This window comes from Artemia sp. Qi Xiang Cuo, chromosome 7 (genome assembly GCF_049724085.1).
Source record: "Artemia sp. Qi Xiang Cuo chromosome 7, ASM4972408v1, whole genome shotgun sequence".
In the NCBI taxonomy this organism is placed as follows: domain Eukaryota; kingdom Metazoa; phylum Arthropoda; class Branchiopoda; order Anostraca; family Artemiidae; genus Artemia; species Artemia sp. Qi Xiang Cuo.
This window is the reverse complement of record NC_142800.1, coordinates 68,324,177-68,343,113: the sequence shown is the minus strand read 5'-3', so window position 1 is coordinate 68,343,113 and position 18,937 is coordinate 68,324,177. Positions and strand designations below refer to the sequence as shown.

The 18,937-nt window shown below is 33.2% G+C and overlaps 1 protein-coding gene across 3 annotated transcripts in view; it reads left to right on the top strand.

The window, feature by feature from the left end:
- The window catches only part of LOC148950634 (xanthine dehydrogenase/oxidase-like), a 380,805-nt gene that overhangs the window by 222,038 nt on the left and 139,830 nt on the right, over positions 1-18,937 (top strand). For all 3 annotated transcript variants that reach the window (XM_089092522.1, XM_089092520.1, XM_089092521.1), the window contains 5 exons: positions 5,427-5,540; positions 6,860-7,065; positions 9,119-9,339; positions 14,815-14,934; positions 16,606-16,827. In XM_089092522.1, the coding sequence (XP_088948648.1) occupies positions 5,427-5,540; positions 6,860-7,065; positions 9,119-9,339; positions 14,815-14,934; positions 16,606-16,827 (883 nt within the window). The remainder of the gene's footprint in view (positions 1-5,426; positions 5,541-6,859; positions 7,066-9,118; positions 9,340-14,814; positions 14,935-16,605; positions 16,828-18,937) is intronic.

Genomic DNA, 18,937 nt, shown 5'->3' with positions numbered 1-18,937 from the left:
GGACCTTTAGGGTCATCTCTACTATTTTAGCTACACTACTAGCGTAAAGAGCGGGACATTGAGGGGGGACAGCCCTTTTCATATACGGAATAATTTCTATTCGTTTTAAGTTTCAATGTCGCTCCTTACTTTCAGTTACAAAAAAACTTTTCAGTTAAACAAATAAGACGCCATCTAGCGAATGTAACTTTCTACTTGACAAAAATTTTGGCTGCTGAAGTTTATCCATCGTAATTATTGTATCTTGTTGCGTCATCTATTTTCTGTAAAACAAAACTTGTTGCTGTTTAAAATATATTATTATACGAGACAATATTGTTGTTTGTCTTTTTCTTAAGTATGACACCCAGAAATTTAACAAAAATTCACCCAAAGAATGCCTAAATTACTGAAAAGTAATGGAAAATTTTGTGATCAAACACAGAATATAAAAACTAGATCTCTTCTAGAACGTAAAATTCTCAATTGTTCGTTTCAAAACGGATTTAGTTTTGACTGAATTTTTCGTCCACAAGACATATATTGTTTCCATCAGTATTTTATTTTCTTTAATATAATTCACGCGTTTTCCACTATATTCTAGATTTAGTTCTAAGATATTTGTCATTTTAGAAATACTTATTTTACTTTTATCATTAAATTGTTAATCCCTTATTTTGTTCATTATTTCTTTTATTATTTTTCTTGTTTTAAGACCCCTGTATCTACCTGTTAATCAGGACTCACAGTCACTGCTGATCTCTTAATTTGAAATGACAAAACAAATTTTTACAACTGAAAGGAAGGAGCAATATTAAAACGAACAGAAATTTTTACGTATATGACGGGGTTCTCCCCCTTGTCAATAGCTCGCTCTTTACGCTAAATTTCAAATTTTGTTCCAATTCTTTAAGAATGACTCCTGAATCAAAGGCCGTTAAATTAGAACAGATAGCTTCTTTGAAAGTACTAAAAAAAAAAAATTAGCGTAAAGAGTGAGGTATTGACTAGGAGAAGAACCCTCTCATATAGGTAATAATTTCAATTCGTTTTAAGTTTTACTGTTGCTCCTTACTTTCAGTTGAGAAAACTTTTTTTTTATTTAGTTTCTGATCGTTTTTTCAATAATGCTGGGAAATCCGGCACCCCCTCATAGAAATGTCCCTTCCCCCATGAAAACATCCTCCATGGAAAGATCCTCCCACGTAGCCCCCCCATCCTACCCTCCCCCCCACCAGAAAAAATACCTCCTGAAAACATCCGTATACTTAACAATAACCAATACTATATGTAAACAATGGGCAAAGTTCATAATTTGCAGCCCTTCCCCCGGAGACTGTGAAGGATTAAGTTATCCTCCACAGGTAGATATATTTATTAGATTTTCAACTATTCTGAACAAAATGGTATCTAAAAATTTTGATCGGGTGCCTTTGGAAAAAAATGAGCGCGGGAGGGGGTCTAGGTGCCCTCCAATTGTTTTGGTCACTTAAAAAGGACACTATAACTTTTAATTTCCGTTTGAATGAGTCCTCCTACGATATTCTAGGGTCACTGGATCGATACGATCACCCCTAGAAAAAAAAACGCATCCGTGATCATTCTTCTGGCAAAAAATATAAAATTCTATATTTTTGCCGATAGGCGCTTGAAACATTTACAGTAGGGTTTTCTGATACGCTGAATATGATGGTGTGATTTTCATTAAGATTCTATTAATTTTAGGGGGTTTTCTCTCTTTTTTCGAAAATAAGGCAAATATTTTGAGGCTCGTTACTTTTGATGGGTATGACTTAACTTGATAAGACTTATATATTTGAAATCACCATAAATCCGATTCTTTTCATGTATCTACTGGTATTAAAATTCCGTGTTTTAGAGTTTTAGTTACTATTGAGCCGGGTCGCTTCTTATTTACAGTTCGTTACCACGAACTGCTTGAAAATCTCTGCTCTCAATCCTTGTTGAATTTTTAAATAAAAAAAGAGACCTATATTAGTGCTTCGATTGATCAGTTTTAAATCCTCCAACTTTAGTTCAAAATTTAAAATTCATTCAGAACTAACGTTTATATTCAATACTTGATTTATTTTACAAGCTATATTACTTGAAATTTAGAAAAATGTATAGCTACAAGTAAAAGACAGAAGGATATGTTTAACGTTTTATTAAAAAAAAAAAAAAAACAGACACTAATAAATAGAATGAAAACTTAGAATTAAACCTAATTAGTTCGAGCAAATCCTTGGAAATCAAACTAAAAGTACTATCCTAAGGATCTGTATAAATAGTTAATGCCCCATTCACAATGGCATTTTACTAATACCGAGACTTTGCTATTGCTTATTGGAGCCAAAAAAAATTTCAGAGTTCGAATTTTAAGTTTAATGGGTCTATTAACAAATAAAAACATATACCTCACGTAATCAAAAACTAAGTCCGACTGCTCAGTCTTGGCTGTAAAATATTCTTCTTGGCTATAGAATTCTATAAAAATTTATAGCTGGCTTATATTGGCACTAGATTAATCTCGTTATAAGTAAAATCTCAATGTTAATGGGATATAAATAAAACACATACATTGTTGACGATTTTATAAAGTGTAAACAAAAGAAACATATAATATAGCTTAAGAATTTGAAATATTGACCCGAGGCTTATATACCCCACAAGCTGCGTGAAACTCATTCTCATATTCCTCTTTGTATTCCTCATTCTTGACTCGTTCTTTATATTCCTCTAATAGAAAATAATATCTACTAAATTTCATGGTTATAAAACGATTCACTTCGGATTAAATATGTTTCGAAGACCATTTTCTGGATATATGACTGCCTCAAAAGTTAATTTGATTTTAATGACATAGGCTGAAGATCTCCTTACTATTCAATATAGTTTAAATATACTATTTTTAGGTTTTCAGTAAATGTACCTGTAGGTGATTTAGGGCTGAAATCTTTACTTGAAGATCTACATTTTCAGCATAAATTAGAGATATATGCGTGATTCGATAGAACATGATTCAGATACATATAATGATTCGATGTGCATTAAAAGGTTTTTACAAACATATCTTAGAGAAAGGAATGCACCAAAAGTACATTTCTTTTAGTCTGCACTTGAAATTCTCTTCACTATTCTTTTTAAATCTTTTATTTTACTTCATCGGTGTGAGTGTGAGTGCAGTCGATTTAGTACTGAAGTTTTTTGCTAAGGATTTTACATGTAAATTGTTTCAACAAAAATTAAACATATGCATTATTCGACAAAATACTTTTCAACTACCTATTATGATTCTACTACTGTTACTGTTACTACTAACAACTCATGGCAGCACCAAGCCACCTGAGGTCAACACAGGTGCGCATGCTCCTCCCATGGAGGAGCAAGTCTGTTTAAATCCTCTTTGTTTACACCTCTCAATAAGTGCTAATTTCACTTAAATACTTCCTTACGACCTCCCCCAACCCAGTTCAGGTACAGCTGTTTTTTGTTTGGCCCTAGATGGTTGGTCTAAAAGGAAGATATCTGGTAATCTGTCATTCCCTACTTGAAGAACCTGCCCTAGCCATAGACATAGACTCTCTCGCTCTCTCTTTCTCTCTCTCTCTCTCTCTCTCTCTCTCTCTCTCTCTCTCTCTCTCTCTCTCTCTCTCTCTCTCTCTCTCTCTCTCTCTCTCTCTCTCTCTCTCTCTGTCTCTCTTCAGGACCTTGGCTATTCTACTATTAACATCTCCAATGAATTTGCCGTCTTAGCCTGGCTAGGTAAAGCTGTTCACTTATTCGATCTTCTGGCTACCCAATATTAAGTCTGCATCTTCACTTATTCCCAGTCTAATGTATATATCTTCTGAACGTTCATCTTCCCCCCCCCGCCAAAAAAAAATCCGTTCATTTTACTAACATTTTCATCAAAGACGATCAAATCGTCACAATAATCAATGTGTAGGAGAGCCTTACTTTCCCACTTGATTCCATGCTCTCCCATAGCCTTTGCCCCGTGTCATAGAAAAAAGTCCATCAAATTAGAATTCTTTAACCTTAGCATTGTTTTTCTCGTATATGTCACTAATCAATTTAATGTATTTTTTTTTTTGGTATACCATACAAGAATAAGATCTTCAATTAAGCTTTTCTATCGACTGAATTGGGTATGACTACACAGGAACTTCCCAGGAACTCTTCCATCGGGTGAATCGGGTCTGATAACTCAGGAACTTCTCAATTATTAATCTCTTAAAGAAAATTGGTTTAACGCATCTCCTCCCCTCCCTCAAAGAACACTCAAATAAAGATCTTCAATTAAGCTTTTCTATCGACTGAATTGGGTATGACTACACAGGAACTTCCCAGGAACTCTTCCATCGGGTGAATCGGGTCTGATAACTCAGGAACTTCTCAATTATTAATCTCTTAAAGAAAATTGGTTTAACGCATCTCCTCCCCTCCCTCAAAGAACACTCTTCTACTCTTAATACGTTATCTGCAGCATCTCAAAGTATAAAAAGTATCAGCATATTAAGTAATTTGCTTCCAACAAAAATCAAGTTAATACCTCCTGTAATCACCTCACTCACTCTTATCCCCTTTCTTATACAGGTCTGATTAAAGTTTCCTAAGATAGCTACGTATTTCCTCTTTTTCAAAAATCATATTCATAATACTCAGAAATATCACCATATTTAAAAAAAAATCACCTACCATACTATTAGCACCTGAGACCTTATTATTATTATTTAATCCTTTTAGCACTTTGTCTAATTCTTCCTTGCAAACAAATCTTCGTCTACTTCCAAAGTGTCAGAGACAATTCATTATTTTCTGTGCCATTTTCAGTAACTTTATTACGCTTAGTACATTCTCAAAATGTTGCGGTCATCACTCTTTAACTCTTTTTTTTATCACTATTTGTAGTCTCGTTCCTATATTTAACTCGAACATGTTCAGATTGACTATTATCTCTCAATTTCTTAACATGCCAATACAATATTTTACTATTATACGGTCTGGCTGCATCTTGCAGATCTTCAGCATTCTTATCCATAGTCCCCACTTAACACCTCTTTAATTCATATTTTAATATCAATTGAATTTTTGTTTGAGAATTTTTCAGAGACAAGAATACATCTTAAGTGGATGTAGTTCTGAGTTTTTACTCGAAGGTCTTCTTATTTTCCTTGGGTATTCATTTATTGAATGATCTGCAAAACTAAATATATTTTTGTACCTTTAGTGCCTTTACTTGAAGGCCTACTCACTTGAAGCAGGTAAAACGAAGACTTGTTTGAAGACATACTTTTTATCACCCTTTTTTTTAGATAATAGAACACATTTGTTGCGAGTTTGTGCTAAAGTTTTTGTATGAAGATTTCCTTACTTTACTTTATGATGTGGTTGTTGAGTGATTTGAAATAAATGGAATGAATATTATTGATCGTTTGTTTCAGAGAATGGAATGAATCAATAGTGGATGTAGTACTGAAGACCTTACTCGAGGACCTCCCGTTATCACCCTCTGCACCAGGAGGCATGACTACCTACCGTCAGTCCTTGACATTAAGGTATTTGTTTTTGTGATTAGAATTTTCAGTGGGAAACCTTTTAGAAACAAGGCGGAAATTAGTATTTTATATTATTCTTGGGAAATTTCTAATTAATATGTTATGTACCCTTTAGCAAATGTTTCTGTATGAACTATATAAGACCTGTATTATTAACAAATTATGTTCTTTTGCATGATTTTACTATATTTAACATATTTGGGATTTTTTCTTTTTGGTTATTATATTTTTGGCTGTTCTGTTATATTTAGTGAGTACTTGTATTTTTTTTTTCTCTTTTGTATTCACATTTGAGGAGTCATTTGCGCTCTGTTTATAGGATTTTAAACTGACTTATTAATTTTATAAAATTTTCTTGTTTTTGGAGGTTTTTCTTTTTCATTGATTTTAGTTTTTCTTATCAACATCTAGTGGTCTTTTTGAAATGTTTGTATTTTCTGCCATTTTATAATTTATTTTTATTTGACTAGAAATGCAAGTTTTTTAACATTTACTGCATAAATACTACACTTCCTATGTCTATCTGATTTTATTAAACCCAGTTTTGTTACGCATACCCCATCTTGGTTACGCCATGTAGCATAAGACAATAAAAAGCTGCTAGAATTATGTGGCGTCATTGAAACTGAAGAATTTAAATATGACCTGAAGAATTCAATACGATTTAGGGAAAGCAATAGAAACATCCGACTTATGTATGGGTGCTGACAGGGAAGGGCCAGACGCAATACCATCCTTCATCAATGGCAGGTTGTAGGTTTCCAGGCATTACAGTTTCCAAATCTCTGGCATTTTCAACAATACCTCATCCTGGTTTATTTCCAGGTTTTTTAACATTAACTTGTGAAAACAAGGATTAAAATTAATCTTTTTCTTTTTTTATATTATGTAAGAATATCAAAAAGAAGGCAACTGAATTAAAAATTCATCACATCGGCTTTTTACAGTTTCTGAATTTTTTTTAGTAAAAGAAAATTTAATTTGATAATTTCAGTTAAAAAATAATGACAATGTTGTTGAGACTTGGCTTCTATCCTGTTTTCTGAATAAATTCTCGATGAAACCCACCCTTTTCCTCCAGGAGTGTGTAAATTTTGATATTTCTTCTCCTCATACACACTTCGCAAGTCTTTTTGTTTCCTATTAAGCCTGCTGAGAACTTTTTGGAGCTTTAAAGTTGTTTAAAATATATACTAGATTTATTGGTATCTAGGCATGATTTTATTATTTAAAGATGTTGTGGTGAATAAATACTACATTTCCTACGTCTTTCTGATTTTATTAAACCCAGTTTTGTGTATTTTTCTAATTTATTTCAGCTTCTTCTTCAAATTTTACAATATTGTAAACAACGAACTTTTAGCACATGGAATTGAGAAATATCATGACAGTAGCACAATTGATGACTTGACACATCACACTATAAAAAGTGCACAAATATATGAAGAAGTAGACCCTGAGCAGAAAGCCGTTGATATGGTTGGTCGGCCTTTAATCCATGCTTCAGCTTTAAAACAGGTTACTGGTAAGTACTGTCCATAAAATAGGTAAGGTGTACACTTATTATAAGAAACAAGATAAAATGACCTTATCTCATTGTGGAAGTTCTGTATTTCAAAGCTAATTTTCAAGAGATATATATAGTTTTATAAGGGCTGTGCAGACGTGACGTTTTCTTTCAGTGTTTTAACAGTGTGCGTGTGTAAATTTAATAATGTTTAACTGACAAAAAGCAAAAATATATTTTTTATATTTTTTAAACCTGACCACAATAAAAACAATTTTTTTTTGGCTATGCCATGAAGCAGCGTCTTGAGCTATACTCGATGTCTTTAAACCTCGGCCATAAGTATTTCCACAAATTAGTTTTGAAACTATTCATTTTTGTTGAGTCAAACATTCAAAGTTAAGTAAGTCAGCGTAACAAACGCTAGAAATGAGTGTTAGTGTAAAAATACATCTTAGTTTAAAAGATGGCGACAACTTCTCCTGTTTTGAAAAAATATGGCCGTTTTTAGAACAAAAGCGCTGCGTTTCTTTAGTCTTTTATGCGTGTTTGCCATGGCATCAATAAAGGTAGTTACAATTTTCAGGATATTGTGCACCATAAAGTTTGTCCCGCTCACAAAAATTTCACCTTTTTGACTTGTCAGCAATTTTTCATAGCAAATAACTAAATTAATCAGACGTGGAGCTGAGAAAACCATCTTCTTAAGCAGTTTTTTTCCTTTTAATAAGCAAGGCTTAGATAAAAATATTGTTTTTCTAACCCTTATCCTTTTACCAAGCAAAATATTTAAACAAGTATATACTATTATATATGTACACACTTATTTGTAAGTGGTTTAGTTGAAATTTTCCACAAGTCTTCTGCTATGCCATTCAAATAGAATAGAGCCATCTATTTTTGACAAAGAAAAAATTAGAACAAAGATAACTGACGCTGTGTTGTAGCCTTAGAGTTAAAATATTGACACAATAAAAATAAGAGGGTCCTAACAATAGCAGTTTCAATTAAAATTCATGAATGACCTGAAAAATGTAAAAAGTTACAAAAAACATATTGGAAACTACCAATTGCTGTACCTAGTGTTAATAAGCAGAGCCTACCCCATCTTTGATACTCCAAGTAGCATAAGACAATAAAAAGCTGCTAGAATTATGTGGCTTCATTGAAACTGAAGAATTTAAATATGATCCGGGAAATTTAATACGTTTTAGGGAAAGCAATAGAAACATCCGACTTATGTATGGGTGCTTACAGGGAAGGACGAATGGCAATACCACCCTTCATCCATGGCAGGGGTGTTAGTTTCCAGTCGTTAAAGTTTCCAAATCTCTAGCATTTTCAACAATACCTTATCCTGGTCTATTTCCATTGAAAAATAAAGGAATTCTCCATCCACCTGAATTTTAGTAAATACTTTTCCCATTTTATTTAAAACAAGTTTAAGAAAAATTATTTCCCCCCCCCCCTCCCCTAAATTTTTGTGGACTGGTGCCCCTCTTCAATGGGAAACAAGATTATATTTAAAAAACGTATCAAAACTTATGCTTAATATTTAAGACCCTTGCATCTTTGAACTTTTCTTCGGCTAGGTTTTAATAAATTTTCGTGCATAAGAAAAGGTATTTGAAGGCATATTTTGTAACAGCTTTGAAACTTTATTTTATTTTAGGTGAATTTCAATACTACAATGATATTTCAAAATAATTTATGATTATTGCAAAATTTTATTATATTTTGACAAAAAACTAAAATTTTTCGGGTTTTTTTTTTTTTTTTTTTATATATATATTGAGATTACCTCTCAAAATTTGTAAATGTCTATCCCCACGTCACACTTTAAGTATCTTCTCGTTAAAAATACCTTTCATCCTTCCAGCCAACTACCCCCCCCCCCCTCCCCCAAAAAAATTAGGGGAATCATTTGAACAGAGTTGGTCAATCGAAAAGATTTTGATTTGTGAGTGTGTTTGTATGTTGTTATATATTTTTTGGGGGGAAGGGGGAGGGCAGAGAAAATTGGTATGATAGAGTTATGTTTTTATTTTTAATACATATATTTCTATTCCAGGGGAAGCTCAATACTGTGATGATATTCCATGTTTCAAGAATGAGTTGTACCTGGCCCTTGTCACAAGCACAAGAGCTCATGCCAGAATTCTAAATATTGATGAAACAGAAGCTCTTGCGATGGATGGTGTTGTTGCCTTTTTCTCTGCAAAAGATCTTACACCCTCTCAAAATATTACGGGTCCAGTCTTCCGGGATGAGGAAATATTTGCCAGGGAAAAGGTAAATTCTTGTTAACATTTATTATTATCCCACTTGATATGGGTGTAGAGGGACTTGAAAAAAAGAAGAAAATTCCAGTTTGGTTAAAAACTTTTTTGCCAAGTTATGGCACAAATCTTGTATTTTATAAATGTTTCCTTAATTTTCAATAATAGGGCCGTTCTTTTACTCATCTTTGTGCTAAGATCTTACATCTTTTGACAAAGAACGCTTAAAAGTGAAATCTTAGCACTAAGATCTTACATCTAATAGCGTTCTTTTGCAAACGTCTTTCTTCGTTCTGCTCTGATTAGCGGTCTAAGAACAATGATGAGTATATCATCAAAGTTCTCTCATCATTTTTCTGTATAGCAGAAAGATGGCGTCTTTCACACTTTTTGCTAACATCAGTGAGCTGTAAGATCTTAGAACAAAGATGAGTTAAAAGAACGTAAATCTTTGCAGAAAGATGTGACAATTTAGATGTAAGATCTTAGTGCAAAAGAACGGGCCTAATATCTATAGAGGATATACCTGATGAGGTGAAATCCTTACTCAAGAATTTCTTATGACTACAGATGACTACTTATGACTACATTTCTTATGACTACAGATGAGTTTGGACGCTTACCATTCTGTACCTCCAGACTTTTTGTGTCACAATGTATACCTTCATGGCAATGTATAATTCACTCTTGAATATAATTCAGTTGGGGAATCTTATGACTGTGTAGATAAGCTTACGCTTTTAACAGATACAAAATTTTCTGCTTAGAGTTTCTTTCAGATCATGTCTTGCTGCCATACAATAGGCGGCTCTGAACATTCAGCTTTATCTTGAACACATTCTCAAATTCTAACCTTGTATTGTTTTTCAAACTGGTGTATTTCAAACCCCAAGGTCTCTAGACTTCAAACCTGCAAGGGTACTTGACGACGGTAATGTTTATGGTGGGTTTTTATTTTGATCTGATGTTACGTCTGAGGCGCTTCAAGCTCTTTTTTGGTATTGAAAGAATTACTACTGTGTTTAGCCTAATTTCTGTTAATTTGTCTTTGGTTAATTTTGTCTTCTATTTTTGAAGCATATCATTCTTATGCAAAGATGCAGTAAGCTTAGTGGCGGTTTGGTGGTTGAAATTATTTTATCTCTTTCCCATTGCGTAAATAAAAATTAAATTTGAGTTATTTTTGGTTTCTTCCATGAAAATCAAATTCTTAGATACTGTTGAGTCTTGAAAATGCTTTTAATTACAAATCAAATGGTATTTGTTTTTCTGAAACAGAGTAATGAGATCCTGTCAAAATCTAAGCAAGTAGCAGTGAATATACGACAAGGCGCAACACTAACATTTTTAACAACTGAATGAGTAAATATGAATTAAAATAATAAAAATTTGATAAGTTTATCTTCAAATCTCCAATTGAGCACAGACTGTTGCAGTAAAGGTAGAAAAAATTGCAAAAGTAAAAAATTACCAATATGGCCGGGGGGGGGGGGGGGGTATGACGTGTAAAAGTTCAGTTAATCAATATTCCAAATCTACGCCTAAATGCCTCCGAATCAACTTTTTCTTCCATCTTCCAAATGGGTAAAGAATATTGTAATATAGACTTAAGCAAAAGTAGATATAAAAGGGAAAGTATGACTTTTAGAAGTTTAGTTTTAGTTTAGTACTTAGAAGATATTTTTCTTTCAAAACTTCTGACAGAAATTATTTTAATTGGTCAGGTTTTAATTCTACGCCACTGATTATGAATTTTTCTATTGGCTTTTGTTTGATATTTTATTTTCTCCTTTTTTTCTATTTTGGCATTGAAGTAGACCTACTAACTCCACTTAAATATTTTTGAAAATCTCCTCTATTAAAAATAAATCTTATACTGCTCCTTATTATAAACCTTATAAATTTCTTGTTTTCCTTTTATTTACTTACTTACGTGTTTATTAAGGCCTAATTCTATTCATGCTAGGTAATATGATTGATTTCGATTAATGGCTGATTAAAATTTTGACTGGAGTGTCAATTAATGTTAGCACTAAACCAACTAAACAGTTGGTTTTTACCACAGTTTATAGAATAAGCAGTATGATCATTCTCTATCTCTCCCATTATAAAAACCCGGACAGGGGTGCGAATGCTCCGGAGAACGTTTTTGCAGATAGAAACATAGGCGTTATCAGATCTTTTCGCGGGTAGACAAGTCAGATTTCTCTTGGACGCGAAACTTGGCTTCAACGTTGGAACACTAATTTTGAAGAAACTAATTTTAAATTAATTTATTCTAATACATACATGAAAATCGGTAGTTAGTAGTGCAATGTTATTATTATATGTTTTTAGGAATTAAAAATAGGTTTCGAAGTCTCAAGTTGGTTTCAAAGGCATTTTGAGAAAGTTTCTGCCAAAATACGTGTTCCAGGGTAATTGGACCGCTAATGGCAGATCAAATGAGAGGAGTTGTTTGTACTCGCCAATATAAATATAAATATATATATATATATATATATATATATATATATATATATATATATATATATATATATATATATATATATATATATATATATATATATATATATATATATATATATATATATATATATATATATATATATATATATATATATATATATATATATATATATATATATATATATATATATAAAATATATATATATATATATATATATATATATATATATATATATATATATATATATATATATATATATATATATATATATATATATATATATATATATATACTACGAAAACTTTACGAAAAAGAAAGTTTTTTTTAAAGAATAGTAAAGGCCATATTAAACTTAAGATCAGTAGAAATAGAAGCCTACAATAATTCAAACTCAAAACGACCAGAAATTATTATTAAAGAATAAACTATCCAGTTGCGGATCCAGAGGGGGGGCGAGGGTTAACCCCGTAAAGTAGTCTAAAGCAGTGTAATTTACCTAATTAACGCAAGTTTGCATTAATTAAACTTGCTCCTAACGTAAGTTTGTCGGATCAACCTATTTTGCGCCCCCCCCCTTAAAAAATCCTGGATCCGCCCCTGAAACCATCACACCTACCCCACCAGTTATTAGAAGAAGAAAAAATTCCTTATTTTCACAAATTTCATCAACCCCCCCGCCCCTTTTTTTTTTAAATATTAAATATGCCGATCACTTGAGTCCACGTAAAAAAAATATTAATTAATAATTTTTATATAAATTAATTCATACCTGTGAGATTGGACGCTTGCAAACCACTTGGCTGGCTCACCAAGTTTTTTTCTGCTTTCGCAATTACGAATAATGCACTTGGTAACCATTTCTCAGTGATTGACGATAACAGACTAATCCGCTAAGGCAGAAACAAGTGGGAGGAGCTTTTTGTTCGCACCGAGACCGAAGACCAGAAATTATCTGCGATAAGCTTACTGTCTATAAACTGTGGTTTTTACTAAAAGAAAGTTGATGTTACTAGTGAATTTAGTTGATTATAAAAGAAAAGAAAATATATAGAATAAAACAACCGTTTCAAATTAAAAAGTATCAGATTAAAGATTTTCTTTTTGTTATAAATTAAATTAAAAAAAACAAGTTTTTAACTGAAAGTAAGTAGCGGCATTAAAACTTAAAACAAACAGAATATATTCCGTATACGAAAGGGGCTGTCCCCTCCTCAACGCCTCGCTCTTTATGCTAAAGTTTTTCACTGTCTTACAAAATAGAGTTGTGGAGAAAGAGTCAAACTTTAGCATGAAGAGCAAGGCGTTGTGGTTACTATTTAGCCGGGTCGCTCCTTGCTTACAGTTCGTTACCACGAACTGTTTGAAAGAATTATGAAGTGATTTTTTCTTTTACTACAACCGTTTTATAATAATTGTGCTGAGACAGCCAAACACCTATAACTTGCAACGAGAGTAAAGATATTTTAGAGTTTTCTAAATTTTTTTTGTAATATTGCTTTCTCTAAGAAATATAAAAGCATTCTGACTATGAAAAATTCGTGATGAATTTCGAAAAATCTATAACCTGATGAGACTATTAGACCCGTTCTTTTCCACTAAGATCTTGCATCTAAGCTCTCACATCTTTCGGCAAAGATTTCCTTTTAACTCATCTTTGTTCTAAGATCTTAGAGCTCACTGATGTTAGCAAAAAGTGTGACAGACGCCATCTTTCTGCTATATAGAACAATGATGAGAGAACTTTTGATGATATACTCATCATTGTTCTTAGAACCGCAGATGAGAGCAGAATGATGAAAGACGTTTGCAAAAGAACGCTATAAGATGTAAGATCTTAGTGCTAAGATTTCACTTTTAAGCGTTCCAAGTCAAAAGTTTAAGATCTTAGCACAAAGATGAGTAAAAGAACAGCCCTTATTCTTTAAAAAATTGCTATCAACGCCATCTATGAAAAATGAACAAATAACAATTCCAGTTTCTTTCAATAGATTGGATGGTTTTAATAAATGTTTACCCGATCAACTTTGCTAGCCTTTTTGTTGATGTCAGGGCCACCAGCAAGCCAAATGAAAATTCAGACTCAAAATCTAATAGGTTAGATAAAAAAGTTCTTACAACCTTTTCTAAGACTGCAAGACTATAAATTTGTGGGCAAAACTATTAACCTGTGTTAAATTTAAAGGAAAAATTTCTGCACAACCCCACGCAATTTGTTTATGTCCCCTTATAAAAAATCACTGCCCCCTCCCCCTTTTGGAAATATTCTCAAAGTTTAGAGCTCGTTTTTAATAGCACATGTTAATTTTAATCCGTTGAATATTTCTTCCGACCAATCGTTAGAAGAAATATTCATACTCCTTTGCCTCCTTGGCGGAGGTAGGATGCTATCCATAAGAATACTTACCAATGCAACTAGAATGCCAGCCTCTTAATCTATAACATGATGAAGCTATTCTTTAAAAATGCTATTGACGCTTTCCAGGATAGAAAAGGAACTAAAACTTGCAGAAAACCGATTTCAAACAAGTTTATGTTTGTCATTTTTCTACTTTTGTACCAGATAAGCTTTGCTAGCCATTTTTTGAGACCAGGGCTACCAGTAAGTCAAATTAAGGGATTTTGACTTGTAATCTGATAGATTAGACCAAAGAGTTTTGAAAGTCCTAACTGAGAGTGTAAGAATAGGTATTGGTTTGTGGGAAATTTGAAGAAAAAACTTTGCACACCCCCACGTGGTTAGAGTCCTAAATTACGATGGTTTATGCCTCTCTAACCAAAAATTTATTGCCCCTTCCCCTGTTAGAGAGATTTAATAAGTTTAAAGCTCAGTTTTTACAGGTTATGTTAAATTAAAAAAAAAGTCGTTCAAATTTTCTTCAGACCGATCATGAGGAGAAATATTCGCATCCTTTCGCATTCATGGAAGAGGTAAGTTACAATCCACACGGAAATACACCAATACAGTTTAAATTCCAAGCTCTTTTCCAAGCTAAATACCAACCATTTTATTTCTTCCAGGTGGAGTGCCATGGCCAAGTCATAGGATGCACTGTTGCTACTGAACAAGCCATAGCCCAAAGGTCTGCTAGAAAGATTAAAATTGAATACGAAGATTTACAGCCCATACTGACTATTGAGGTACCATGGCATTTCTTATTCTAGACGACCGTGTTTTTAAAATTATATAATAGTTTTAGTCAAAGTATGAGTTTCTCACTCTCCGAAATTAAGCCAGTAAAGTCAAAGGACTATGGAGACATTTCTAAGATACAAAATTCTCTCACAGTTTGAATTGTACATAGTGTGGGGAATGACTCGCATCACCTGAGAGGGAGTAAATAAAATGATACAAAAATGCATAAATTTGTGCGAATCTAGTCTAAAAGCCTCAGCAAACTATTATTTTTACTCAAAGTCTCTCAGTTCACTATTTGAACGAGGTAAGGATAATTTCAGGGAACAATTTCGTCTAAAATTGTTTATTACCATCCATGTTGATTTTTATCTGCTGCTAATTTGGATGCTATTTAGTTTGATGACTCTTTTAGCATTCGTAAGCTGCAATTTGATTCCTATTACCTAGCCATTTTATAGAAAAAAAACAAAAAAGATTTAAAGCATTTTTTTCCTTTTCTATGAAAAAGACTATGTCAATAAGAAAAACAGAAATTAATATAAAAAGTTTTTCCACAAAATTAGTTTTTGAAAGAATAGTAAAGAGAAGCATTAAACTAAAAATCAGCAGAAATAAAGTTAAATAATTTTCGAAGCATAAAACTATCACAAGTCACCATTAATAAATAAATGAAATCTAAAACTAACAGAAATTATAATGAATAGTCGAGTAAAAATCAAAACGAGCAGAGATTAATTTGAGTAGGACTGACGCTCCAAAGGCTTCTGAAGACCAGAACATAATTTTGCCTATAATGAAAACAAAATACATTTTAAATGTTTTCACTTTTTTTTAACTTCAATAAATTAAATTTTATTAAGAATTTAAGGGATACATATCAGAATATGTATACTAAACTGTCAATCCACATTCATTTGATTTCTTTTTTCACTAAAGTGCAACTTATGTTCTTTTGGCATAAATCTTACACAACAGGTAGTGATGATACAACTGTCACCAGTGGCCACACACTTACACGCTTTGTCTTAGATGCAAAGCTAAATGTTTGCAGAATTATTGTTTTTAATTAATTGACGAAAAAATCAGCCTCAAACGTTCAACAGATGGCTCTGCTTTAACTTACAATTTTCTCTTCTTTTGCACCGCAAACTATAGTTCGGGAAAGTGGATTCTGGGAATACTTGTATTTATTAAAAGGATCCAACCAACCTATTCCTGAATTCTAGAATGAAAGCTCATGATATAAAATCACCTCGATCTATCAACAATAGCTCCATCAGCCAAATCACAAATTTTTACATCGAATCCTAGCATTTTGAAGCTGTATAGTTTTGAATTTAGATTCCTAACAATTTTGTTTAAGTCTTCAACCCCTAACCCTGTGGCGGTGCAATGTATTGCTCTGTTCCTGGTAATACGGAGCTAGGATTCGTTTCCAACTGCCACAGGTCTTTACGATAGGCTTTTTATCTATCCCTATATAAAAAAACGGAAACCAGACCGTCGAGATATGTCGACGTTCCATCCACCTTCAATGACTCAGGGATCTTTATCCTTTATCTTTTGCCTTCCATCCCTTTATAAGGTTAACAATCCTATTTCTCAGGAACTTAAGTTGATAAACAGAGCTTTTACTCTACTGGTTGAAAAGCTCAAATCTCTCATCTTTTCAGGATGCAATCCAAAAAGACTCTTTCTACCACGCTGTCATAAAGACTATCAAAACCGGAGACGTTGATGTCGGGTTAAAGTATTCTGATCACATCCTTGAAGGGGAAATGCGGATGGGTGGGCAAGAGCATTTCTACCTAGAGACGAATGCTGCAATTGCTGTACCAAAAGATGCGAAAGAATTGGATATATATTGCTCAACTCAAAATCCTACTAAAACTCAAGTAAGATGACCGTTTTCTAGGATTGTATGATATTTCTATAGGTAATTTGAGAGTGTTGACCTCAATTCAAGAACGTTCCACGGTTCAAGGAATAAAGTGAAACACGTTCCGTAACTTTTGTTCCTTTAATATGTTCTCCGATTTTATTTTCCCTCCCCCAGATTTTAGGGGAGAACTTGCCTTTGGGAATTCGTTTGGACATTCTAAATAGTTTAGATTTGAGATACGCCAGATGCTCGAAAATTTATGTTTTTTCCCCAAACCGTATGAAGTAATGGGGCACTTCACCCCCGCCCTTTACCCGTGCACACTTGGAAAACTATAGGTGTCCTCGTTCGCCTGCGAATCCAAGGGACTTGTTGGTCATGTGTCAATCCTATTACACGGTATTCCACCTTTAAACTACAAGCCGCCAAGCTTATTAGGCTTAGGGCATTTGTTCGCCTGTAAGTCCAAGAAAATTGAGTCCCTCAATTTGTATACAAGTCCAGTAGACATTGTCCGTCATGCGTCAATCCAAAATCAATCCGATCTTTCATCCCTTAGTTCTATGACTATCTACGATAGTTCTGCCCTACGAATGATGTAAAGACGGATGGATGATAGACTTATATATTAAAGAGTGAAATAACATCATTTTTATACGATCCTAAAAAGGGCTTATGCCAGATTTGTCTCTCACTCACTCGGACTATCTGTCTGGGTTTTTTCTACAATTAAACCATGGCTTGTGGGGGAAATGGAACATCTAGCATATATCATGTGACCGTCCAAAAAACTTCCTAAACGGAAACTTCCCCTCAAAATTTGGGGTAAAAACTCAAAATAATAGAATATAAATCATTAGGTTAGGGAATATTTATCTTTAATCTTTCTCCTTTCCTATTTATATGCCATGTTTCAATGTATTGAAAACATAGGACAATCCTATTGTTGAGGTCACAATGGCTTCAGCCACGAAGAAGATCAAAAGTCACGCAGAACCTCCAACGAAATGGGCAATAATACCCCTCTCCTTCCGCCCAAAATTCTGTAGTAAAAATATTATTAAGAACTTATAGAACAAAACAACTGGTCATCGAAGGATTTAATAAAATATTCAGAGTTTTTCAAAAATTTAATTGCAATCCAGCAGCTTCACTGGGGCAGCGCCCATCGTATGCGGAATACTTTCTATTCGTTTTAACTTTTAATTTTCCTCTATACTTTAAGTTGAAACGTTTTTTTTTATTTATTTTGTTTTCCAAAGCCATAATATTCTGAAAATTACTTTCAAAACAGGTTCTGAAATCTTTTTGACATAATACACTCGCATAATGAAGGCATTAAGGAATAGCTTAGAATCTTTTTTTTTTTTTTTTTTTTTTTTTTTTTTTTTTTACAAAGTCCTGGTTTTAATGATTATTTTCTCGGAATATGTTTAGACTTTGTCAAAATATATAGTAGTGAATCATTTTAGCTATAAGAAGGCTTCGGATGTTTGATTAAGGTGGTCGAAGGATTTTCTTCCAACCACACACATGTCACTCCCAGCTTAAGGCAGATAATCAGGCTGAAGACAACTGCTACAAAGACCATTGGTCTGCATGCAGTTTTTAGTTTTTAAGCAAGAAGACTTTTCAGATATTTACCTGTAGCACGTTCAAGACTAAGAAGTGGGGCTATAGAAACCAAATTATGAGAATGGGTGGTGATTAACCTTTGCAAAACATTCAATTATTTCTTACCCCCTAACGCAAATGGAGGACTTGCCCCTAACCACACATATCACCCCCAGCTTTAGGTAGAAATCCAAAGATCGGTGCCTCTGCTCAATGGATCGTTGGTCTGCTTTTGTATTTATTTATTTGTTTTTCTTTAAGCAAGAAGACTTAGCAGACATTTATTTATAGTAAAATAAGAGGTTACTGGGACAAATTTAAGAAAAATGAGTTCCTGAAAAGTACGTAGCTTGTTCGGTTACATCTATGAATACTTTCAGGAGTCATCATGACAGATAGTAAATTGCTGCCTGACCACTTGAAAGCTTCAATCTTAAGTCTGCTTGGCACCTGGTTTAGCAGGGTTTTTTTCATGCTACAGCGGAAGTGAAAGCTCGTCCGTAAGTTTA